Source organism: Pinus tabuliformis, chromosome 9 (assembly GCF_031772625.1).
Source record: "Pinus tabuliformis cultivar Carrire ecotype Pingquan chromosome 9, CPIR1, whole genome shotgun sequence".
Taxonomy (NCBI): domain Eukaryota; kingdom Viridiplantae; phylum Streptophyta; class Pinopsida; order Pinales; family Pinaceae; genus Pinus; species Pinus tabuliformis.
In genome coordinates, this window is record NC_142307.1 from 582,018,798 (window position 1) to 582,045,198 (window position 26,401).

Below are 26,401 nucleotides of genomic sequence, written 5' to 3' on the forward strand. Positions count from 1 at the left end.
AGTCAATCAAGAATATGAGTGGGGTGGGTAGATTTATCAAGAGATGAATCACCCAAACAAGAATCACTAAGATTCAATACAACTAGTCATAACAAAGTTAGTAATAGATCATCAAATGAATAATCCTTTCAATCAATGTATTCAAAGCATACCTTTGTTTCTTGACTAACCTTGTCTTGAGAGATCCTCCTTCTTGCAGATTTTTTCCCTAATCAAGACAACAAAGGGAGAAAGGTGATTAGTATTTAATATAATCAAAACTAAATGAGTACATGAACCAAAAATTGAAAAGACATGAGATACTTATCTTTGAGAGTTGTTGGGAACTCCCTCCAAAGCTTGAGGGAAACCTACAAACTTAAAGCAATACAAAAATGTCTTTTCCAAAATATGTTAAAACCCTACAAATTCTAAAACATATAAAACAAGATATGTAAAGCTATAAGCAGAGAACTTAGTAGTGTAAATCCCTAATGTTGGGTTCTTCGGGCTTGAATTTCTTTAAATCTCATTCTTCAGCAAAGTTGGATCGATCTCTTCTTCCCTTCTTATTCTTTCAATTCTCGGGACAACCACATTTTAGTGACCCTTCTTATGACATAGATAGCACTCTATCTTAGACATGTCAACTTTCTTCCTCGGTCCCTTCAATCTCTTGAGCATGGTCGAGGTTAGCTATGAATGGGACAAGATTGTCTTTTATCCCTTCTACCATCAGAGTCATAGCCACCAATTCTAAATCCTTGAATTTCTCTTTGTCGTCATTACTGGCTTCTTCTATAAGCTTCTTTACATTTCCTTTTACAAAATCCAGCACCTTGTTCTTCTCGAGGATTAGGTCAATCCTCTTCTTCCAGGATCTGAAGTTAGATGCTCCTTCAAGTTTTTTCTCACCCTTGATCGAGTTAAACATCCTCCTTGAATATAATAGACTCCTTCCTTGAGATAGTACCTATGAATGGACCAAGTGCTTGAGCCTGCCTTTTTCTTCCTTATTCACCAAAGCTCTCATACCATGTTGGAAAATCAGAAAGGCAATAAAGATTTTCTTGATCTTGATAATTATTTGTGATGTTTCTTATTATTACGATTTTTTATATCTTCTTCCTTTAGTTCATCAAGCAATTACAAAAAGCAGCAGCACATAAAACAATAGACACCAGATGTAGGCAAATGCCAAGGCGAAACCCCTCGCAAGGGGAAAACCCAATCAAGATAATTCCTCCTTTCAATAGTATTTTTTGAGACTCTTCACCCTAGACCAAGACCAGACCTTCCCTCCACAACAATTCTGCCTCCAGAAGTTCGACCTCTTCCCAGCAACTTCGACTATGCAGCAACTTACAGCAACTGGTAGCTTCCGACAATAGTCCAACTTGGAAGACTTCGATCTCCCAATCGAGAGTATGAAACGGAGAAAGACCACCACCAAAATTTTGATTTTCCTTGTCTCCTTAGACTCCCCCAAACTCGCATTCACTTTGACTTTCCGACAACAAACTTCGCACCTTTTCCCAATTCCAAGAGAACTTCACACTTCTGCCTAGCAACAAGAGATTTTCGCACTTTTGCCCGATAAAGAGAATTTGAACTTGATGAGAAGTGATGTTCCAAATGAATTTGATGTCCTTCCTTTTATAGGCTTCTTATGGGGTCGAATATGGTCTTAGGCCGACTTGATCTTCCCTTAGGCCGACATGATGTGGAGGTTACATAATTCGTATTTGACTCAATACTTAACCTTTTTACATGATTCAAAGGCCCAAGGGTCTCTTTAAATGTACAATAATTCTATAGACTCGGAATAAATCCTAGAAGTCCTCAATGGGGACTTTGACCTAAAACATGGTGACCCAAGCATGAAACCCATGCTTTAATAAGTCACAATAATAATAATAATAATTCTTTTCTTTATTCTTTTGACAACTACATTACATGATGACTCAAGTGCATTATTGAAGACCGCACATAGTTACTTTTCCAATAGATCACACAAAAAAATTCGTGGAATTTGATTAAGTCTAGGAGTAATTTTTTAAATTTCCCACACTGTGAAAATTCGATAAAATTTGAATGTAAAATGTAATAACTAATAAGTGATGTCTAGAAAACTTGTATAGGGTATGTGTGCTCAAAATTACACCTCTTACCCTCAACTTTCAACTATGACACACTTTGAGGGGTAAAAAAATAAGTTCTAGACTCTCAAAACCCACTTTTCCTAAGTTTAGTGGGAAATCTGGCAATAAATTAAATGGAGAAAAATAAATGCTCCATGTGACAAATGACATGGAAATGACTTGAAAATTATCTCAAGTCAAAGGAATGAGTCAAAGAACTAGTGGATATGAATTGGCACCTTACTTCATCAATGTTATCCCCACATATGAAAATCGAATTTTTGGCATTAAAGAAGGGAAATCAAATTTAGTGACTTGGAAAATTCGAATTTGTGGAGTTAATGCACATTTGGGAGGATTTAGAACAATATTTGACAGATATTTTTGTGGGAGTTTGTCCCCACATTGGTTCCCACCCATGTACACTTGTCATTCCATCATGAACCATGAATTTACTCAAGGAGGCCCACGCAATTCCTAGAGGAGGTCTACGCATTGCTTGTAGGAGAGAAGTATGGAGAGGTGTCCCTTGATGGCTTGATTGTTGGGAGTTGACTCCCTCTCTTTCACGCTTGGCCTTACTCATCTTCACACTTGGATTTTCGACTTGCTTGATGGAGGCCACTTCATGAGTTCAATTTGGTTGGATGCTATCCACATGTTTCTTCATCCCTCCACTTAGAATTCGATTTCCTTCTTGGGATTTTCTCCATGGTCATTTGTCACTTGGTTGCTTCATTGGGATTTGCTCCCATTTCTCTATATAATAGAGCTTTGAGCTCTCACTTTGTATCATTGTTACTAGCTATTGTGCTTGCGAAAACGTTGTTGCCTTGTACACATTTACAGAAATTGCAATAAAAGACTTTGGGGGTCTCATTCATGAGAGGTTCCTTTCGAGTATGATGATTGGTTGACTATAGGTATAATTTCTTTTGCTCATGTTTTGATCTATGTTATTTCCATATGCTCTTGTAGATTTGTTAATGTAAAGTTATCTTGCATTGGCAATTGATTTAGAAGTATGCTCTAGGTATAGAAATCTCTAGTTATTTTCCAATAGATTTTTTGATTTTTCTTATCATTGATAATTTGCTAGATATAAATGGGACTAATGTTTGATTGCAGTGTTGTAGAGGAAAAATATTATTGGGATCAAATATCAAGCGTGAGGGGAAGTCTCTGGAGAGACCAACCCAATCTTGACACATTCTCCAAGGAGCTCTCATTAGTTCTTTGAGCTTCCATAGTTTTATCTTATTAAGTGGTTTTTTGCAGGGGTTTTTTTGGACATAGCTTGTATACAAGCAAAATATTTCTAAATTTAAATCTCTTTAAAAAAATAGTGTTTTCAATGATTTTATTTAGTTATTTAAGAGCAATTTCCAAACTAGGAAAGTGATGAGGTTCACTACCATCACTTGATTTGGTTTTGTACACTATTTGTAGCTAATTGTGTCTTGGTTTTGCAGCCCATAGTTGGAGTTTTGACAACAAGTGTCTTGAGGAAAGACCATTGAAACTCGAACTATTTTTCTTGTAGGACCTGTCAAGCATTCAAGATTCATTCTAAGGAGGTTATGTACACTAAAAGGAGCTGCAAAGAAAGCTACGCCGTGGGCCCTTTTGGAGCTTGTAACTCTCTGAATTTTTAGAAGGACTTCATTGGCCCTTGAGGTTACCATAGTTTGGAGGGATATTATAGCTTTTCCTCGCTCTTATCTTATACAAATCACTTTCATTTTTACATCATTATAACAAGTTAATAAAAGGCTTAGTTTTCTTGTGGGAGCTTGGGTTTTACCCAAGGCATCCTTTCTCCTTATTTAGAAGGAAGATTTTTTGTGTGTGGATTAACTTTGTGTTTCGATCTTTCCATTTGCATATTCTAAAATTAACACAACCTCACCATCACATTTGGCTTTTTCTAAGTTAGATTTTGCTACAAGTTTTCATTTGGTGCTTTGCATTCTATTTTTGCTTTGAAAGTACAAATTGACATTTTAAAGCAACTCATTTCTTACATGCAAGTATCTCAATTTGTGTAGCAAGTTTAATTTAGTTGTTTAACATTTGCTCTCTTTACAATTTGCCTCACAATAGGCTCATTTGTGGTTTTGCTCATTTATTTTCAAAGCACACTTTACAAGCAAGCATTCACTCTTAGTTTCATCTCATTTTCAATTGCTATAAGTTTATTGTTTATTGGCATTTACTTGGAGCAATTTACAATTTCATTTACTTATGAAGCTTATGTTTATATGTCTTGTACAATTTTGAGAGAAATTTTTCAAGTTATATCATTCTGAGCACTTCCATTTACTTGGGGCAATTCTTTTTTTTGCAAAGCACTAATAAACTTACTTGCATTTCATTTAGGCATTTTAGCATAGTTTGCATTTTAACTCAATTAACCTCCAAGCATAAGCTTGGTTGATAGACATCATAGGGAAAAAAAATTCTTCCAATTGATACGAAATAAGGTGAAGGTGTGTGCCATTGTAGGAACGAAGGCACACATTAGCGCATAAGACTGAAGGGAAGAGTATCGTTAACAACACCTTCGTGTCCTCAGCCCCTCTTTCTTACAGTCACCCCAATTTTAACCCTTTGGCAAGAGTTCAAAAGGAAGATCTTTCACTTAGAGTAGGCATTTAGCTTAAAATTAACCAAGATAATTGCATCTAACCTTAATCAAGTGTATTTCATCTTAACACACTTTACTTTCAAGGTATTTTACTTGTAGTTTATTTATATGCTTGTCATGATGAAAATGTCTTGAAATAACCATTTTGAAGTATCTCATTGAGCAAGTATAATATGTTGATTTGGGGTAGCATTAGATGTGCTCTAGCCATGAAAATTGGTGGAGAGGCTAAGGCACATGATATCTCCAATACTCAGAAAGGATTTGGGCAGATTCTAAACAGTTTGGGAGATATTAAAATAATTAATATTTTTAATGGAGTCCCTAAGTCTAAACTTAGCGAAATTAAAATATTAATGTGAATTAATATAAAATTGTGTTAGAATGGTCCAAAAGTCATGGATCAAGCCAGTTCTAATCTTAGCTGTTGATTAAGGACTTAATCTCGGTCGTTGATTTGTCAACGAGAAAAGTATAAGAGGAGGCTTGAGAGTCACTTGGAGAACACACCAAGAGATCAAGATTTCGACTTTTTGGGGCTGGGTTTGTTGAGAAAGTTGAGAGATTGATCAGAGTTGCAGCTGAGGGGCAATGAATACAGAAGCAGAGAGGGCACCGTGAGGATCAGCGCAGGAGTCGGAGAGAGGGATGCAGAAGCAGCCAAGGTTTCACGCAGAGCCAGCCAGGGCTCACGCAGAGCCAGCCAGGAGCTGCGCAGTGCCTCAAAGGGCCAGCGTGGGTGACGCAGAGGGCCAGCGTGGGTGACGTAGAGGGCCAGAGCACTGACGCACTGCCTCCGGAGGCTGACGTAGGCCAAGCTAGAGTGACATTGGGCTAACACTAGGCCAGAGAGAGGCTGACGCTAGGGTTTCGTGGGGTAGATTGGAGCTAGAATATCTACTTTTGAGTAGAGAGGTACTATTACCAAGATTTTTCTCTGTTGGGTGAGCCGAATTTGGCACCCAGATTGTATTCTGAAACTGCTTAATAAATCAAATCCTCAGATAGCTGCACCGGTTTTCCCGCATTGGGTTTTTCCGAGGACATTAGTCGAAAACAACGGTGTCACTTTGTGCTTGTTTCTATTCCTTCAATTGATGATCTATAATGTGTTGAGCATGTACTTGTATTTATTTTCAGTATTTACATGGTAAATAACTTGTTAATTAACAGAACAAGTAGGTAGGAATAAATCAGTAGAGTACATGAAGGGTTTCTAACAGTTAGACTTAGAAATTCCAACATGATATCGGAGCGTGGTTGCAGATCACAGGAGAACTGAGGACATCAGCTAAACAAGAGCAGCAGCAGCAGAAAACAGTTGTCCCGAGTAACAGAAGTTGTTCCTAGCAGGTTAGCAATAAGGAAGGGGTGACGCAGTGCCTGCGTCATCAAGATTGAGCCAGGAAGAGGCAGCGCAGAGGCTGAGGAAGGCAAAGGCAGGCTCATGCAGACCCACACAGAGGCCAAGAGGGTTGACGCAGTTAGCTGAGGAGGTTGATTTGCCGGTGCCGGGATTGCGCAGAGCCTAGGAGCTCTAACCTTCAGTTTGTTGGGGTTTAAGAGGCTATGGGCAAGTTGCAGAGTGGAGCTGGTGGGGTACTATAGTCAGAACAGTACCTAAAAAGGCAAGGCCAAGGTAGATGAAGTTGCTGCCAAGGCGAATTTCTAGCCAAGGAATCTGGATCAGTGTTGCACTTGCATAGACGATTGGAGAGGGGCATCTCGACATTGGAAGAAGGATTTCCAGGAGGGAAATTGAGGCTTAGAGGGAGTCACACCAAGAACTTCCAGGAGGGAAGTAGAGGAGCAGCGAAATGGCACTACACGGAGTAAGAGACCAGGACAGACTGGACGGAGCCTCAAACTTCGTAGTCTGGAAGGCCAGAATCTTATCCGTACTAGACAGGAATCGTGTCAAGCACTTCGCCTTGAGGACGATAGCTATCCCAGTTGATCCAACTAATAACGACAGGTACGAGGATGCAATGGCGAGGGCTAAGAGTATCATCCTTGACGGGGTCAAGGATCATATAGTACCACATATTGTCGAGAAGAACACGGCACAGGAGATGTGGGAGGCCCTGACCAAGTTGTATCAGCATACTTCCGTGCAAAGGAAGATGCTACTAGAAAATCAGTTGCGATCATACCAGATGAAGAAGGGAGAACAGATCGACCCATTCCTCGGTCGATTTAAGGAGATCTAGGATCAACTGACTTCCATAGGGGCAACGATCCAGAATTGATGGTGAGAACAACCCTGAACGCAGTCTCAGAAGACTGGGAGGTGTTTGTCCAGAGTATACTGGGCAGGGCGACCCTTCTAGATTGGGAAGAAATGTGGGCTGCTCTTCGCCAAGAAGAGATCAGAAGGCTAAGCAAGGCAGGAAGCGGTGGCAAGGGGATCAGAATCAAGAAGGAGGAGGAGGAGGAGGATGTTGCCCTAGCATCTGAGGGAAAGCAAGAGAAACGGAATAAGGACCTCTCCAAGGTCAAATGCTTCCACTGTGGGGCGCTGGGTCATTATGCAACCCAGTGCCCAAGGAAGAAGAGTAAGGGAGAGGCCTCCGAGACCAAGGCAGCGCCAGCAAGGGCAGAGAAGGAAGTGGGACAGGCGATGATTGTGCCATGAGTGCTCATGTTCCACTTCAGAAGAAGTGGGGAGACATCGAGCTGTAGTCAAGCGGAATACAGACAATGAGGGGCAGGTTCCTCGAGGTACCCAGCCTCTTGGATTAGACCTTGCTACGGGAGCCCCGAAGAGTAGCAGTATTGGCGATGTCAGTAGAAACAGATGTGAATGGAGCGACAGAGGGAGTTACAGTGCAGGATTCCCAAGACAGCGCGAGGCTAGCAAGCTGCAACAGTGCGAGAGGCACGGGAGTGTTACACCAGTGCAGGATGGCATAGAAAGGCGTGCAACGGTGCGAGATGCACAGAGCTGTTGCAGTAGCACAGAGGTCAGAGAGGGAGCACTTGTCAGTGACAGAGGGAGCTTCAGCATCGAGAGTGTTTCTAGCCTAACGGAGATGTCAGAGTTGAGAGGTCAGTTACTTACTTCTCAGTGACTGAGTTGCAGTGCAGCAGTTAGCAGTGGTAGTGCTATGGGCAGCACGATGCAGCGTGATGAGAGGGGTTGCAGTGCAGATGCAGCAATGGCAATGGCAAGGCCATGAGCAGCAGCATGGATGCAGAGGGAGTTGCAGTACCGATGCAGCAATGGTAGTGGCAGGGCCATGGGTAGCAATACAAGATGCAGCAGTGCAAATGATGGGTAGCAGGCCTAGCATCAGCACAGGGACCAATGCTGGATGATCAAGGTGATACTCAGTGAGGAGTATTACTAGAGCACAGTCCTCGCTAAGAGGGAGTGTTGATTTGGGGTAGCATCGGATGTGCTCTAGCCACGAAAATTGGTGGAGAGGCTAAGGCACATGAGATCTCCAATACCCAGAAAGGGTTTGGGCAGATTCTAAACAGTTTGGGAGATATTAAAATAATTAATATTTTTAAAGGAGTCCCTAAGTCTAAACTTAGGGAAATTAAAATATTAATGTGAATTAATACAAAAATGTGTTAGAATGGTCCAAAAGTCATGGGATCAAGCCAGATCTAATCTTAGCCGTTGATTAAGGGCTTAATCTCGGCCATTGATTTGTCAACGAGAAAAGTATAAGAGGAGGCTTGAGGGTCACTTGGAGAACACACCAAGAGATCAAGATTTCGATCTTCTGGGGCTGGGTTTGCTGAGAAAGTTGAGAGAGTGATCAAAGTTGCAGCTGAGGGGCAGTGGATACAGAAGCAGAGAGGTAGAGATAGCACTGGGAGGATCAGCGCAGGAGCCAGAGAGAGGGACGCAGAAGCAGCCAAAGTTTCACGCAGAAGCAGCCAAAGTTTCACGCAGAAGCAGCCAAGGCTCACGTAGAGGCAGCCAGGAGTTGCGCAGTGCCTCAAAGGGCCAGCATGAGTGACATAGAGGGCCAGAGCACTGACACACTGCCTCTAGAGGTTGACACAGGCCAAGCCAGAATGACGTTGGGCTAACGCTGGGCCAGAGAGAGGCTAATGCAGTCCCTAAAGGCTGACGCTGGGGTTTCGTGGGGCAAATTGGAGCTGTGGAGCTGCCAGAGTGTTTATCCGGAGTTTCAGCCAGAATATCTACTTCCGAGTAGAGAGGTACTACTACCGAAATTTTTCTCTGTTGGGTGAGCCAGATTTGGCACCCAGATTGTATTCTGAAACTGCTTAATAAATCAAACGCTCAGATAGTTGCACGGGTTTTCCCGCATTGGCTTTTTCCGGGGACATTAGTCGAAAACAACGGTGTCACTTGTGTGCTTGTTTCTATTTCCTTCAGTTGATGATCTGTAATGTGTTGAGCATGTACTTGTATTTATTTTCAGTATTTACGTGGTAAATAACTTGTTAATTAACAAAATAAGTAGGTAGGAATAAATCAGCAAAGTACATGAAGGGTTTCTAACAGTTAGACTTAGAAATTCCAACATAATATCCTTTTCTACAAGTAAAGTTTTAGCTTATTTCATATTGCAAGTTATTTTACATTGCTTCTTTACATGCTTTAGAATCGTGAATGGTTATATTTTGAAAGCATTTCTTTAAGAGCAATTTTATATCTTGCAAGCTAATATCATCTTTTCTAACATCCATTTGATTTGTAGGATTACTTTGATATTTCATTTTGAGATATTTCATCTTTGAGCAAATGTTATTTATTTTGAAACAATATTGAAGGCCTAGTGTTATATGTTCATCTTTCATTTATGTGTTTATGGTTATTAAGAATATATTTCATTTCATATTGCTTATCATACTTGTTGAACTTGCTCATAATCTTAAAGTAATCCAATTGACTTTAACATCTCCTAGAAACCTCACATCACTTATAACTTAGCTTTTCATTAGGGACCACCCCCCTTAGCTTGCCCAGGAGAGAGCTTAAACGAAGAGAGTTGGGAATAGGTGACAGCCCCACCTCTTGATTTTGCCACCAACCACACCTCTTGGGGTTAAGGGCTTTTCTCACTAACATAGGTATGTGTGCAAGGCGGCAACAGGGTGTTCTAACTAATTCTCTTAGGAAGAAGGCATATAAGTGTTGGAGGGAACTCCTTGCAAGATCGGTGTGCCACATGTGAGAAATTCCTTTCAGCCTTATTTCCAAGTTCTTGACGTCTTCTACCTTTGGTCAACAAAAGGTTATGATGGATTACGTGACAATTATGGCAGATTCTTCTTGCATATGACAGCTTTATGATGAATTTCCTACATAGTTGTGGCAAATTCCTTTCATGGAATAATGTCAAATGATGTCAGCATTTAAGTTTCGTAATCGTCTTTCCCTCTTATCAAGTTTTAATAGATAGGGGAGAGCACACTAGTTAGAGTTATATCTTCATACATGTGAGGTGTATGAACCTATAATGAGGAGAGTGGGAAGACTTCAAAGCTATGTTCCACCAAGTTTCCAAGAAGGGAAAATGCGAGAGTGGAGAGATGCACAAGCGGGGTGTGTGGGAGCACCACCAAATTTTAGGAAAATTCAAGGGGAGAGGGGACGTCAGGTTCCCTAGCATAGGGGCCCCCTCTCTACAATTAAAAAATATAAAAGTAATAATGATAAAATCCCAACAAAAACAATTCATCCCATGTAAATTCATCATTGTGAAATCCATTGAAAATAGTATAATCTTGTCAATCCTGAAAACTGTTTAAGTCTATTGAATTCTAAATGGGATACGAAATTCTACTTTCCCCATATGAAGTATGATGAGGTTGGAACTTGAAACCACTCTCCAACATCCTGAAACAATTAAAGGTAATGTTAAAAATTTAAGTAAAAGGATAGAAAAGGTAAGATAAAGGAGGAGAAGAATGTCACTTAAAGGAGGAGAATGTCACTTTAAGGAGTAGAAAGGAGTAGAATGATAGAAAAGGTAAGATAAAGGAGAAGAATGTCACTTAAAGGAGGAGAATGTCACTTTTACTTTAACAATTTAATATTACCATTAATACCAAGGTCCTAGACTCCTCAAAGCTTTATCCCTTTATTTGCCTATCTTCATGGGTTGTTAAACAAAAAATCTACTGAGGAAGTGCTTATGTGTCCCCTTTCTGGGGGAGGGGGAGGGGGAGGGAGGTGCTCAGACATCCCCCTTTCAGGGAACGTGTCCCCCACACTGTAGAAACATTTGTCCATGTGTTCCCCAAGTTTCCCCTAAAGGAGCATGTGGGGAACATGTTGATTTTTGGTAGCATTGGATGTGCTCTAGCCTTGAAATTTGGAGGAGAGGCTAAGGCACATGAGATCTCCAAGACCCGGAAATTGTTTTGAGAAATTTCACCCGGATGAGGAGTTATTAAAATAATTAATATTTTTAATGGGTTCCTAAGTCTAAACTTAGGAAAATAAAAATATTAATGGGTATTAATAAAGATAAGGGTGAGAAGCTTCTAAGAGACGAGGATCAAGTCTGTTTTAATCTTAGCCATTGATTAGGGACTTAATCTCGATCGTTGATTCGTCAACAGGAAAAGTATAAGAGAAGACTTGAGGATCATTTGGAGACACACCGGCAGATACTCAGTATCTCAAGGAAAATCGATTCTCAAGTAGAGGAGATCGATTTCAGAGGGAGAGTTGCAGGGTGGAGGAAGAGGAGGGCATCAGCAGCAGGCAGTGACTAAGGAGGAGGTGATGCAGGGACAGTGGTAGATAGCGCAGAGAGAGAGACGCAGTCCAGAGGAGAGACGAGAGCTTAAGAAGGTTGTCGCAGATGGACGCAAAGCCACTCAAAGCCACGTTGGGTCAATCAGAGTGACGCAGGGGTGATTCAGAAGTGGGAGTTGGGTCTCCAAAGTGTCAAAAGGTCTCAAAGGGAAAGTCTCAAGTGTTTTCTTTCAGTTTCTCTATAAAATCATTCCATTTAAAAGCAATTGTTGTTGAAGATTAATAAAGCCCTCATCTATTGCACCAGTTTTCCCACATTGGGTTTTTCCGGGGAAAAATAACTGTGTTGATGTGATTGGTTCTTGTGCATGTATTTTTCTCTGGGTAATTGTGTGATAACTACAGTAGAATTTATTTTAATATTTGCTTAAGGGATTTCGTAAATAACTTGTGAATAATAAGTAGATGAAATAAATTAGTTGCTGCAGTAGTAGAATTTCAGTTTAGAAATTTTCACAGAACATTTCCCCAGGGATCCCCCTTGTTGGAAAATGTAACTAGTTTCGGTCTTCATAATTGTCAATGTACTCAAATCATTATGTCTATCTTATGTTACAAGAAAAAGAAAAAAGAAAAATATTATTTTAAGCATAGGTCTCATGCTCAATTTTGATGGTCTTCTAGGTCAAGCATGTTCTTCATGCTTCTAGGGTTTGTCATGTCAAAAGAATATTTTTCTTGAGTCAAGAGATTCATTAACATTTGTAGAAGACCCTATCGAGCGAGATGTAACATGTAAAATATATTGATTTCGAGTCTAGAAAGTCCTAGAAATCTCCAAGCACAAGTAGTCCCAGGAAATGAGAAGTTGACCCAAAAGAAGAGATTTGAACCACACACGTGTATAAATAGAAGCATCATCGACCCCATTTGACAACCAATTCATTCTCTCTCATAAAGAAGTTCAATTTGAAGCAAGAAGCATCAAGGGAGTAAGAGCGAAGGTCTAGAAGGCAGGAAGAACTCAAGAAGAAAGAAGAAAGTTTGTTTTGGGGCCTTATTATCTCACACGTGCAAAGGTTCCGGTTTTTGCAGCTTCAAGGAATCCTGAAAATTGCAGGTCCAAAATGCAAGAGGCCGAATTACAAATCCAAATTGCAGAAGAGCAAGATACTTTGATTTTGTCTAGTTTGACAATGGAGAAGGAAGTCTTCTCGAAGAGTTGACACCTAAGTTACCGAAAACGCCTGAAGAAATTGTCGGAAACGCGGATCCCCATTTTCGAAACGGAAACGGATACGATCCTTGTCTGAAACGCTGTAAAAACATTTTTTTGCCGTTTCAAAAAATCAGAAATTTCGGATTCGAAATTAGATACATTTCCAAGGGTTTTTTATTTTTTTGGATCTGTTTCCAGATTTAAATCGTGATCGGAATCCACCCTTAAAATGTTAAAACGCATGAAAATTTGTTCAAAAATTTATACAAACAGAAAAAGATAGATGTTCAAAAATACAAACAGAAGGGTTTGATTAATGTCTTCATAAAGAGATTTATTTGAGCGATAATTTTCAGTTTGGTTAAGGTTTTGTTAATTGTCATTGATTTTGCTCTTGATTTCATAAATCCCTCCAATATAACAAATCTTCTCTAGCCAATCTTTTGCCTACATATAGTCAAGAGACCAAGCTGACATTGAGAAGATTGAAATGTTCAAATAGGTCTTGACAGAATATCCCAATGATCCCATGGGCCTTTTAATTGTCATGCAAGGAAGATAGATACCATCTACCATGCATGACACATTCTTTGAAGGAGTTGGACCCGAAAGCACAAAGGTTGTAGCATTTCTGATTACATTACTAATGATGATGATAATATGCTAAATGTTATAATAAACGCTAATGATGATGACAATGTTTATGCTGAATTGATGATGATGATTTGTTTATGTTGAATTCATAATGATGATTATGTACTTTTAGATATAAAATCTAGATTCTAAAAGATCAATGGTAATATATATATATATGTGTGTGTGTGTGTGTTGTTTTCTTGTCGTATCGTATCCATATTTTTTGAAAATTTGTTGTATCCGTTTCATTGCAACTTAGGTTGACACGTGCTAGAATTTGGGTTTTTGCAGCTGATATAGGGTTGAAGTTGTAGGTCGAAGTTGGAGGTTGAAGCTTGGGAGGTGAAGTTGAAGCTGGAAGTTGGTTGGAGCAAAATTGACCCTTGTTAGTTTGGTTGATCTCTGACCTATTTGGAAGGGCTTCTTGGAGGGTTGACTTGGTGCTTGGGGGAGGACTTGGTCTAGGGTTGTGGGTCTTGGTTTTCTCATTTGAAGCAAATTCTATAAGAAGAGAAGAGATTATTTCCAGACTTTCCCTTTGGAGGGGTTTTTCCTTGGCTTGGAGCCTATATCTTGTGTCCATTGTCTTTATTGTTTTTGCTCTTGATAATTGTTTGATGAAAAGATCTAATAAAGAAACACAAGAAGATAAATAAAGTTCACAAGAAATTATTAAGGTTAAGGAGATAATTGAATTAATAGTTGCCCTACTGCATTCTCCAACATGATATCAAAGCTAAGGTGAACAAGAGAAGGAAGTTGGAAGATCATCTTGAAGGGTTTTCTTGTCAAAGAGAATCATTTGCATAAGGACACAAGGAAACAAGAAGAAGACCTAGAAAGAAGAAAGAAGGTTACTACATCAAAGACCTCGTCATCTCAAGAAGGTTCAAGCTCTCACTGAAGGAAGGATAAGCTTTTGTTGAAGATTTTCTAAGTGCATCATTTTAAAGAAGAAGGAAGCATTAAGGAATCTTGGGATCATCATCCGCTCATTGGAGTTGATCGAAGACACCACTGTTGAAGACATCATAGAAGTTATCATTGAAGTCTCCTTAAAGGTCTTGAAAGCATCAAGATAGTTGGAGGCATCATCAGAAGGGAGAATCCTTAGTTGGCAAGTATGTATTATATTGTCTTCTATGTCTCAATCTACTGATCATATGGCTACATTCTGCAAGGAAAGCAACAAGCTTGGTGGACCAACAAACTTCCTACATGGAAGAAGAGGATTGACATGGCACCCACAGAAAATGAAGTCATGGAATATGTCCTTGGTGAAGTTGTTGAACCAAGCAAAGAGAAGACTCAAGAACTAGCAAAGTACAAGAAGGGAGAAGTACGGGCGCAAAGGATCATTGTTGAATCTATCAAAGATCATCTTGTTCGATTTGAAGACATCAAAGGCTATGCATGATAAGCTAGTAAAATTGTACTCTATAAGTACATCAGGCCAAAAGATATCCTTGAGAAATCAACTTTATATAAGGAAGTCAAAGGATGAAGACATGGCCACCTATCTGATGAAAATCTCACAAATAAGAGATCAATTACAAGGGCATGAGGAAACTGTTTCAGATTCTAAGATGACTATTTGTGTACTAAATGCTTTACCACCTTATTGGAGTAGCTTTGCAACTAGCATCTATTCAAAGAAAGATACCACACCTTTTGATGAATTACGGGATCAATGTATCTTGGAAGAATCCAGGATCAGGGCAAAGGATGACACTGAATCAAATGAACAATCTCAAGTCTTCATTGCAAGAAACAAGAAATTGAGGAAAGGGAAGTTTGGAAAGTCCAAGGAGAAGCCAGATATGTCCAAGATTCAATGTTATGGATGCAATGAGTATGGGCACTATTAAAGGGATGGTCCAAACCACAAGGTGAACAATAAAAGAAACGAAAGAAGTGAAGCTCACGTAGCTGAAGAAAAGGGAGAACATGAGAAGAATCCAAAAGGAGAAGATCCAAAGGATATTTATTATTGAAGGAAGTCTCATCTTTGCCAGGTTCTTTATGAATTTTGTCTTTTTTTTAAGTAGAAAATAGAGTAGTATGCATTATTGTATACGCTAGAAGAGTCTTGATTTTGTAAAAGCATGGCATCATAGATATAAGCACATGATAGTAGAACAATTAAAATCTACTTGTTTAATTTGTTTTGGGAAAGATCATCTAGCTTTCAAGAATGAAAAGGTTGGGACCATATTGCATATTATAGTTCATCCAAGCATTTTCTAACATCTTGTTAGAGGTAGTCATTTTGCAAAGATGGATCATCGAGATCCTATAAGAACCATCATTTTGAAGGTTCTTGGAAGAAGCATTATGACATGACTAGTATATATTCCATCTAGTATGGAAACAATATTTTTGAAGGATGAAGGAATGCAGATGGTCAAGTTGCAGTGTGAAGGGCATAATGAAAGTCTTTCTACTCTTGGGAAAAGAAGCTTAAGCTTATAAGAAACAGGCTCATTCAAGAAAGATGGCTAGATGGTTATATGAAGCAAAGGTATGCATGTTTTAAGTAACTCTTCTCTAGGGTAAGGTTCATATCTACAAGAATCTTGCAAAAAGAGTTGGATATAAAAGTGTGCTCGGTAAGTCTTCCATATGGCTGCATGATGCTCAAAAGAAGAAATTTGACATGCTTTGGAATGGATGGAGATCAAGACTCTCTCACAAGATTACAAGGCATAAATATAACAATATTGATCAATATCAAGTATCAAGTATAGTCTCCAGATAAAATAAAATAAAAAACAAAGAAAAGAAAAGGAGTGAACAATACCAACTCCAAGGAAGATATTACACCTAGCAACACTCTGTTTAAAATAAATGCATGGAGAAAGATTCATATGGTGATGGATCATGCGAAAGGATGTTGATCTCGAAGAACTCAAGCAAGTTGATGCTTTGATGAGAGGGCCATCATGACAAGGTAAGTCTGATATTTAATATTTTGATATTGGTTATCTGGTTAACATATTGTTTTGCTACCTGGTAGGATATTGCAGGAATGCATGATGACAGTTGAGGCAAGCTCAGTTGTAGGTGTTGAACTCAATTCAAAAGAACATATGAATAGAGTATATGGTTTTGGCAGCTATGAAGTCAAGGAGTTCACATCGTCACCTTGGGATTGAAAGGTAGCAATGTAATAGGATAACCTAATGTTCATAAAGAACACTTTCAGAGTGAGCTATGACTAGCTTGAAGTTTGATAAGGCTCAATATAATGCCTTCATAAATGATAACTAAAGGAAAGTGATATGCAAGATTGATGGCCTGAACCCTACCACAAGATTGAAGGAAGAGGATGGCTCCATGATACCCAAGAAGGAAGAAAGCTCAATATAATGAGATGCAAATAAAGAGGGAGCCATGCAGCTATCTCCATGAAGAACTGGTCGTTGATACATTTATGAAGACAAGCTATAAAGCTTGTGATTATGACTTCCCAAATTGAAAAGAAGTCAGGAATCTCCCCTATATTTGAGGGGGAGTAAAGGAGTCTCCTAGAATAGGAGCAAGAATCTATTTCCTACTCAAGAGGAAATAGGGATCTCCTCTCTGGTTGAGAGGGAGTGATGATAAACATCACATTTGTATTCTCTTCTTCATGTATCATGCACTTGACCAAGACTAACAGTCGTAAGTCTAAGTGAAGGCCATGGAGAGAGAATGGTGGATGGAGGATTGGATAAGCATCTGTGATTTCCTTGAGGATAGAAAATCCAAGATAGGAAATGGACCGACACTCTTTGAGGATTGGACAAGTATCCAAGACAAGAGTGGTCGAAGAGGACCGATATTCTTTAAGGATCAGGAATCCAAGATAAGAATAGTCCTAAAAGGACATACCTAGTGAACATCCGGATGGGGTATGTGCCTTGACGAGGTAGTGTGGTATCTCACATAAAGCTTCTCGGCATTATGCTCTTGTATAAGAAAGATCTTGTCAAGTTAAGGCCTTACTATGTTGACAATGTTGGTCATAATATTGATGCTTAAAAATGGCTTACCAATCCGATTCTTCTTATGAGAACTCTTCAGTTTGAGAATAACCTTGTACCAGGTGTACAATTATGAATACCTTCTTAGTTAAGAGGGAGTATTGGAAAATGTAACTAGTTTCGGTCTTCATAATTGTCAATGTACTCAAATCATTATGTATATCTTATGTTACAAGAAAAAGAAGAAAGAAAAGTATTATTTTAAGCATGCGTTTCATGCTCAATTTTGATGGTCTTCTAGGCCAAGCATGTTCTTCATGCTTCTAGGGTTTGTCATGTCAAAAGAATATTTTTCTTGAGTCAAGAGTCATTATCATTTGTATAAGACCCAATCCGCAAGATGTAACACGTAAAATATATTGATTTCAAGTCTAGAAAGTCCTAGAAACCTCCAAGCACAAGTCAACCTAAAAGAAGGGATTTGAACCCCACATGTGTATAAATAGAAGCATCATCGACCTCATTTGACAACCAATTCGATCTCTCTCATAAAGAAGTTCAATCTGAAGCAAGAAACATCAAGGAAGTAAGAGTGAAGGTCTAGAAGGAAGGAAGAACTCAAGAAGAAACAATAAAGTTTGTTTTTGGGCCTTATTGTCTCACATGTGTGAAGGTTGAGGTTTTTGCAGCTTCAAGGAAGGTCGAAAATTGCAGGTCTGAATTGCAAGAGGCTGAATTGCAAAACCAAATTGAAGAAGAGCAAGATACTTTGATTTGGTCTAGTTTGACTTTGGAGAAGGAAGTCTTCTTGAAGAATTGACACATGCCATAATTAGGGTTTCTGCAGCGCTACAGACCAAAGTTGCATGTCGAAGTTGCAAGCCGAAGCTTAGGGGGTGAAGTTGAAGTTGAAAGTTGGTTAGAGCAGAATTAACTCTTGTTAGTTTGGCTGATCTCTAACCTATTTGGAAGGGCTTCTTGGAGGGCTGACTTGGTGCTTGAAGGAGGGCTTGGTCTATGGTTGTAGGTATTGGTTTTCTCATTTGAAGCAAATTCTATAAGAAGAGATTACTTTCAAGTTTTCCCCTTGGAGAGGTTTTACCCTGGCTTGGAGCCTATATCTTGCGTCCATTATCTTTATTGTTTTTGAGCTTAATAATTGTTTGATGAAAAGATCTTAATAAAGAAACACAAGAAGATAAATAAAGTTCACAAGAAAATATTAAAGTTAAGGAGAAAATTGAATTAATAGCTACCCTACTGCATTCTCCAACACCCCCTTCCTTGGAGAGTAGAAAACATGGGCGGCGTTCCAACTTCCCCCCTCCCTAGGGGATGCATCCTCGTGGAACACTGAGTTGAGAGAAGCCATTGTACTTCCTTAGAAACAATATTGCATTTTTATTATGTGTTGATGAGAAAATGGTGATTATTGTTAGATAATATTGTTAAATTTGGCAGCTAGGAAGAAATTCCCTCCTTACCTCATTTGATTAAGCAAAGGGAATATTATTGCAAGGAGTCATTTATAATAAAAGGAATTTAATTATACACAAGTCGGCTTCTATTTGAGGGAAATATTTCATTTGAAAATAAAATTATATCGGCCTAAATTAAAATCATGTCCGCTCATCATATGTTGAAACAACTATAAATACCCTAGTGAATTAGTCTCCATGGTATGATGATTTCGATCTCTCTCTCTGCAATTTCGCTTGGCATAGATTGATCTGCACTTCGGATAGCACACATTGCTCTGAGATTTTTCAGATGCACCTCAAGGGTTATGCTCTGATCTTGCTACAAAACTATCGTAGGACTATACTCTGATCTTGCTACAGAACTATCGTAGGACTATACTCTGATCTTGCGACAAGACTCTCGCAGGACTATACTCTGATCTTGCTAAACTATCGCAGGACTATACTTTGATCTTGCTACAGGATTTTCGTTACCAGCGTACACTCTCGCATCCGCTACAAGGGTTTCGTTATAAGTCTATTCCCTTGCATATGTCACAAGCCTTATGCTACATATGCACTCGCATGGCATTTCTGTTTGATGTCACTCGCATGACATTTCCGTTTGTTGACTCTTGCATGACATTTCCGTTTGGTGACTCTCACATGGTATTAAAATATGGTGGCTTACATAGCATTACAGTGGTATGCTATTAGTTTGATCTATGGCATCTCGCACTTCAGAGGTATGTTATCGTATGCTATTACCGTATTACGTTGATGTGGTATGGTGCCTATCCTTAGTGGCCGCTTTCTATATTCATTCTATGATGTGTATCATCAGTAGCATTGCTACACTATGTTTTATGGTTCGCTATTAATGTGTTGTGGATCGCATTCTTTTCTTGGTTCACTATATCTTAATGTGACTAACACACATTATCTTCTTGGTTCGCTACATAATAATGTGACTTGACATCACATCTATGTTCTCCATAATAATATATTAATCTCATTCAGATCTATGATGTTATGGAATCTCCGGCTTCTCATTCTACACAGTGGCATTGACTCATGGCATGAGCTTCGAACTCAATACAGAACAGTGGTATCTTTACAGTGTCTTGATAATTAACATAACAGTGTTTTAGTGACCGTGTTCAAATGTTGAAAATGACAGTGTTTACATGATTAGTTATAATAATGACAGAGATCCCCTGTGAGCGAGTGCTCAGGCTATAGTGAACAAGTTATGTGATATCAGTAACCACACAGAGGAATGATGATACAGTGATGGCTTTGACAATAGTGGGCAGAGACAGAGATTGACATTAACTCTATTCGTGATATCAATGATTGGCTTTTGTTAGATGGCAGATGTGAGACAGAGACTCACATTGACTCTATTAGTGATGACAATGATTGACTTTTGCAATGACAGTAGTTAGCAGTGTCAGATGACAAATGTGATATCGAATATGATAGCAGTTCACAAACGAAGTTGTGAACTGACTTGAGTTGGCCCTAGGAGGCCTGATGTGATTGTTGTACCTTGTTGTACTTTGTATCTCAGCTGAACTATTGATGAATATCTAATAGAAAAAGAACAATTGAATTCCGGGTTTTCCCCCTTGTGGGGTTTTGCCCTGGTCTCTGACCAAATCTTGGTATCTCTATGCTTTACTTCTGTTGTTCCCTTTACTGTTCTGCTGCATTACTGATGATGTTGTTCTTTCCACATAATTGCATATGATGTAATAATGAATTCAATGTGTAAATAATGTAATGCAATTATCTAAAGCAAAGAACATTATAGCCAAAAGAAAAATCAACAAATATCGCTCAGCTTGTTGTACACTACATTCATATTGTTTGTGTAGATCAGATTTCATCTTTTGTAGTGTTGATCTCATGTCTTAATATACAGTGTTTTCTCTTCTGAGTTTTACATTCAGAAATTTTCTTTATGCAGATCTGAAGCTTTGATTAGTATTTCAGTCTTCCTGTTCTAGATGCAAGGGAAATTCTTTGAGCACAGATCTATGTACCATTTGGATGTAAAATTACAGCAATTCTTTGGCAACTTTCTTTTGCTCATACCTAGAGATGCCTAGAGATCCCTACCCTTGTACATCTGGGAGGCGGTGACCCATAAATGGAAGACTTAGGGTTCCCTCTCCAAATCCAATACTGTCAAGCTCATCACTCCTCACTACCAAAAATTGTTGATGGCAGATCAAGGACATTATGCACTACCTCCCACCTGATCACAAACACATTACCTCTATGTTAGAAAGCATTTCCCACCAGGGCCTGTTGAGTAACCAAACTTGTTTTGGCAGCTTTTTCCCCTCTACCTTTGATGTTAGGAGAGACAATTCACTTCGCTCCAGAGTTCCTCTAGGATTGTTAAAAACCAAGCCTCCTCAAACTTGGATACTCTCCAAAAGGTGACAATAGGTTTTCCATTGGTTCCTTCACAGTGATAGCGAGAGAAAGGGCTGCCACTTCTCCCTCTTCCATCTCTACTTTCAGTTCTATATATGATGCAAATGTTAACCGAGGGCCTCACGTCTCTTAGGGCTCTGTCTGGTTTCCTGGATCTTGCTACTCCCTTACTTGTATCTCTTTACTTTTGTTAACAATTTAGCATCTAGAGGTGCTATGACCACTCCCATCGCCTATTGAACACAAAGTGTACTCTCTAGTCTCATTGACCTTTTCCTAGTTATTTGTGGACATTAATAAATTTATATTATCTCATCTTATCTACAAGATTCAATCATAGTGGGACCAAGCACATGGCAACAAATTGTGCACTTATGTGTTTAAGTGTGATGAACTGATTAGGTTAGACTTAGCCTATGTAATTATTTCTATTACTTACAAATTACAATTTGTCATTATCCATATTTGCCTCATGAAAGGAACTAAAATAGAGCTAGGATAAGGGAGTGGTTGTATTTTATAAACAAACTATATGCATACCCCTTTGTGGTAATAAGCTTCAATGCACTAAGGATAGCCACCTTGTGCTTATGGTCATATGGTGACAAGGAGTCACATTCAATGAATCTTCTTGTGTTGATGGGCTATGACCATAAGGTATTAACAATTGGAGGAGAGATTCAATGAGAGGCTTGAGTTATAGCTATGTATCTTTCCCTATAGATGGGGTGACCATCCACTACATAGATATATTGTATTTGATCATTACATCCCTTTAGTTACTAAATAAGCATATGTATATGCTAAAACCATTAATAGTTGCTTTCTTATACTTTGTGTTTCAGGGGTGGAGGATACTACACTCCATATAGAATCATATCTTTAAAGTATCAACAATGCTCCATCCAAATTCCGTAGCCTTAAAATATCAACACTAAGGACACTCATATTTGAGACACCCAATTGACTAGTATGGCAACCCATAAAAAAACATATAATGCCTAAAGCTTTACAAATCTAAACTTGACATTGTTCAACATTGTGTTATAATGAAATCTGTATTGCATATACAACATATAACTGAGTATTCACAAGTAACATACCTAATTATTAGTGGCAAAGTTCAATATCCCAGAAGTCATCAAACAAGCATATAATAACCAAGATACATATATTATACTATGCCATGAGTTTTTGAAACAAGAACTAAAAAAATAAAGGACCTGAACTTGCTCATCTTACCTACTTTTATCTTCGTTTAACAAGACCTGATTTTAAATTTACAGCCTATGCTAAATCGCTACTTATTTCTTATTTCTTTGATATCACACAACCTAAAAATATATAGCACATTCACTTGAAAACTAAAACTATAGGATGCTAAAAATATTTGAAAAAACAAAACAAACTTGTTGAAGCCTTCTATACTAACCAGATGGTATATATGTAGATGAGCACAACTGAATTGTTTACCACATTTTCGTTTAATTACCCCATCCTTATTAGATCGCATCAATGTCAACGGCCCCAACTCAGATGTGCAAAGTGACTTCGCCATATCAAGGACAAATCCCACTTCAATAAATTCACTCTAGTGATGTCAAATTCGATTCATAAAGTCCAATATTTGATGGATAAGTTTTGTTTGCAACAAGTGTTCAACTTCAAATGCAACCCAAATGTATGTTGTCAAGTGACCCTGAACAAAAAATATCTTGGTCAAATATATACAAATGACTTTGAATAAAAGTTCGTTAAAACATAGTTCCATTACAACTAACAACTTATTTGCAATGCTATAAATCATTAACTAGAACATGATAGCTAGTTTTAATTATTGAAACCCCTGAAAATGAAATAATTATGGGACCACTTATTTAAAATTTTCTACAAGTTCATACTTGAAATTGCTCACTTCAATGTTCAATGCAAATTTTAAATTTTTTATTTTATAATAGCTTAAGGAAGTCAAATAAATTTCTGCACAACTTGTTGTGGATGGTGTTGTCATTGATGTCAACCCAGGGGTTTGACTTGGTTTGACTTTGACTGAAACACCTGTCATTGATGTCAAATTGTAATGACCGCTTCTTATAATTGTCTGGATTACATCAAGTTGGCAGCTCCATTGTTGGATGGTTGAAAACCCAGGTCCTAGGGTTTGGGTTCCTTGGAATGAGGATGTACACTGACTTTGTCGAGGGTTATTGAAGGGTCAAAACATTGAGTTTGACTTGGAGATCCGATTCTCCTCGTTGAGATCTTTCTAGTGGTATGTGGTACGCCACATAAGTTCTCCTGGTTTGAGAGAAAATTGAATTTGAGGTCAGACACCCCACTTTCTGGGCTAAAACCCCAAAGGGTGGTGACTTAGAAAGCTTCCATTGGATGTGGGTACTTAAAATTTAGAATTAAGGATTTCTTGTCATGTTTTAGTTATGTTTATTAACTAAATCAACATTATTAAAAGATGTTTAAGATCCTTAGTCACCTTTCAACGTATAGTTTGTGAAGTATACCTCCTTAATTAAAAAGCCTATTTCTTCACCATAAGGGCAACGAATCTTCCTTTCTTAGGGCCTAAGATAACTAAATAAATTAAGTCATCATTTCAAAGGTACTAAAATTCCTAATCCTTCTCCAACGTATACCTATCTAAGGAACCGTCTTATGCCCACACATAAGCCTATAAAAGAAGACTGTGTATAAGCCTATAAGACAGTCCCGTTGACCTACTATGGTCATTTGTTGGACATTAATAAAATTATCTTATCTTATCTTGGTTTTGAATTGTTTTTGGGTCTTGGTTTCATCTTGTTTTTTTCCTTGGAATGTTTCATTGCAGTAGCAGGCCTCATTAGTGCTACCGTATTGACCCTCGGACCTCTGCAATTTTCAAAAATTGGGGTTTCCTTTTGGGTCTCATTTTGTTATTTTTTTAATTTTGGATCATGGGTAATTTGGCATAGAAAGGAATTTGGTTTGGTGTTTTGAGACTCATTTGGATTGCAGCCACCTTGTTTGAGAACACCAAAGTTATAGTCCTCACCTTATAGCTCTCGGTCTCCTACAATAGCTTGTTTTGGAATGCTTGGCCTTATACAGTAGTAGTTTCTAGTCATTGCAGGGTTATGAGATGTTTTTATTGTGTTTTTATTTTGTATTCATGGGATTCGTTTGAGTTCTGTTTGCAGGAACATTAGCCGCTTGGTTCAGTTAGAGTAGGCCTAATTACAGTCATTAGGACAGAACTGTGCCTTATGACACTCACTGTGATGTACTGACAATTGTGACAACGGTCCTCATGTATAGTGAACTGATATATAGTTAGACTTGACATTGACATCCCATTGTCAATATATGACGTTCACTCTCACCGTAAGACAGTAGCAGTAATCTCATTATCAATGAACAATTTCAAGAACCAAATGCACTAAGCCAATCATTGACTTCGAATTTTGTTGAAGTGACCCATGCTATGATGTGAAGCTTGACTTTGATTCATTAATATCATGTGCATCTTGTTGACAAACCTCTCATTGCAATTCTAAACCAAAGTATAGTGACTGTGTTTTAATTGGTGTTGACAGTTAAACAGTGACATTTGCATGATCTTATTGACAGCAAAATAATTGAGTTTGCATGACAGCTTGTGGGTATGTTGTAGCATAGTTATTACAATAAGTAAACAGTGAGCTAAAAGGTCTGCCTGCATAAGTCTATACAAGTTCAATTCTGAATGCTTAGGACAGTGCTTTACTCTTCATCGAAGACAATTGATACACCTAGTCAACTTTAGTGAACTTAATACATATACAGTGGTACATATAGCAGCAGCAGTGTTTGATTCATGTGACTGTAGTGTAACAAATAGTGACCTGAAATATTGATAGTGACTTTACAAGCCTAACAAGTGACATGACTTGACTTGATGTGATGGACAAGTATATGCAGCAGTATTATTAGTAACTTGACAAAGACTCACTACACAGACTTGACAAGTTGGATTTGACTGTACCTTGACAACATAGATCTGACCCAATAGTTACAAGGACAATATTGTGATGTTGACTTAACTTACTGCATAGATAGAGTTAGCAGTGACCTATATCTGACATAGAGACTTGATGATATGACAAGACAGTGATACTTATGACAGCAGTAATGATGACCTGACCTATTGACTACATTGATCTTATTATAGCTATCGTTCATTGTTATGGTAATGAAGACTTAATATTGAATTGACACTTGGATTGGACAATAGACTTGATGGTGACATTAAAGACCTGACCTATTAGACCTGGTCTCATTTTGACATAGACTTATATACCTGTAGTGACTTGACTTCACATAGTGACTTTGTACGTAGACACATTGACCTAACTCTTGACAAGTGATAATAACCTTGTTGTACAGCTCATTGACATGGGATATGGACAGCAGTATATGATTTGTCATCAGCAATAGAAGTGAAAATACATATGCTTGTAGCCCTACTAGGGCAGTCTTTGAGAGCATTACGAACAGGTCATAGGGATGACCTAAGGCACTTAGGTTTGAGCTATCATCTATATATAGTACCCAACAGTGATACTTATGACAGCAGTAATGATGACCTGACCTATTGACTACATTGATCTTATTATAGCTATCGTTCATTGTTATGGTAATGAAGACTTAATATGGAATTGACACTTGGATTGGACAATAGACTTGATGGTGACATTAAAGACCTGACCTATTAGACCTGGTCTCATTTTGACATAGACTTATATACCTGTAGTGACTTGACTTCACATAGTGACTTTGCACATAGACACATTGACCTAACTCTTGACAAGTGATAATAATCTTGTTGTACAGCTCATTGACATGGGACATGGACAGCAGTATATGATTTGTCATCAGTAATAGAAGTGAAAATACATATGCTTGTAGCCCTACTAGGGCAGTCTTTGAGAGCATTATGAGCAGGTCATAGGGATGACCTAAGGCACCTAGGTTTGAGCTATCATCTATCTATAGTGCCCAGTATTTGGAGCAGCATTAACAACTTGGTACAGTTATGTTGGCTTGACTGTTTTATGAGCTGTTGAATGCATATTCATTCGTAAGCAGTATAGTGCAGTGATCAGTTTGAGCAGTACAGTGGTCAGTTTGAGTAGTTGACAGCTGAAGTGACAGCATTTGGTGTGCAGCATATTCAGCG

The 26,401-nt window shown here is 38.5% G+C and overlaps 1 protein-coding gene across 3 annotated transcripts in view; it reads right to left on the reverse strand.

Moving 5' to 3' along the window:
* Positions 1–26,401, reverse strand: part of PDE149 (integral membrane TerC family protein) — a 444,133-nt gene that overhangs the window by 349,553 nt on the left and 68,179 nt on the right. For all 3 annotated transcript variants that reach the window (XM_089439373.1, XM_089439371.1, XM_089439372.1), the window contains one exon: positions 22,622–22,888. In XM_089439373.1, the coding sequence (XP_089295499.1) occupies positions 22,622–22,747 (126 nt within the window). In that variant the 5' untranslated portion in view covers positions 22,748–22,888. The remainder of the gene's footprint in view (positions 1–22,621; positions 22,889–26,401) is intronic.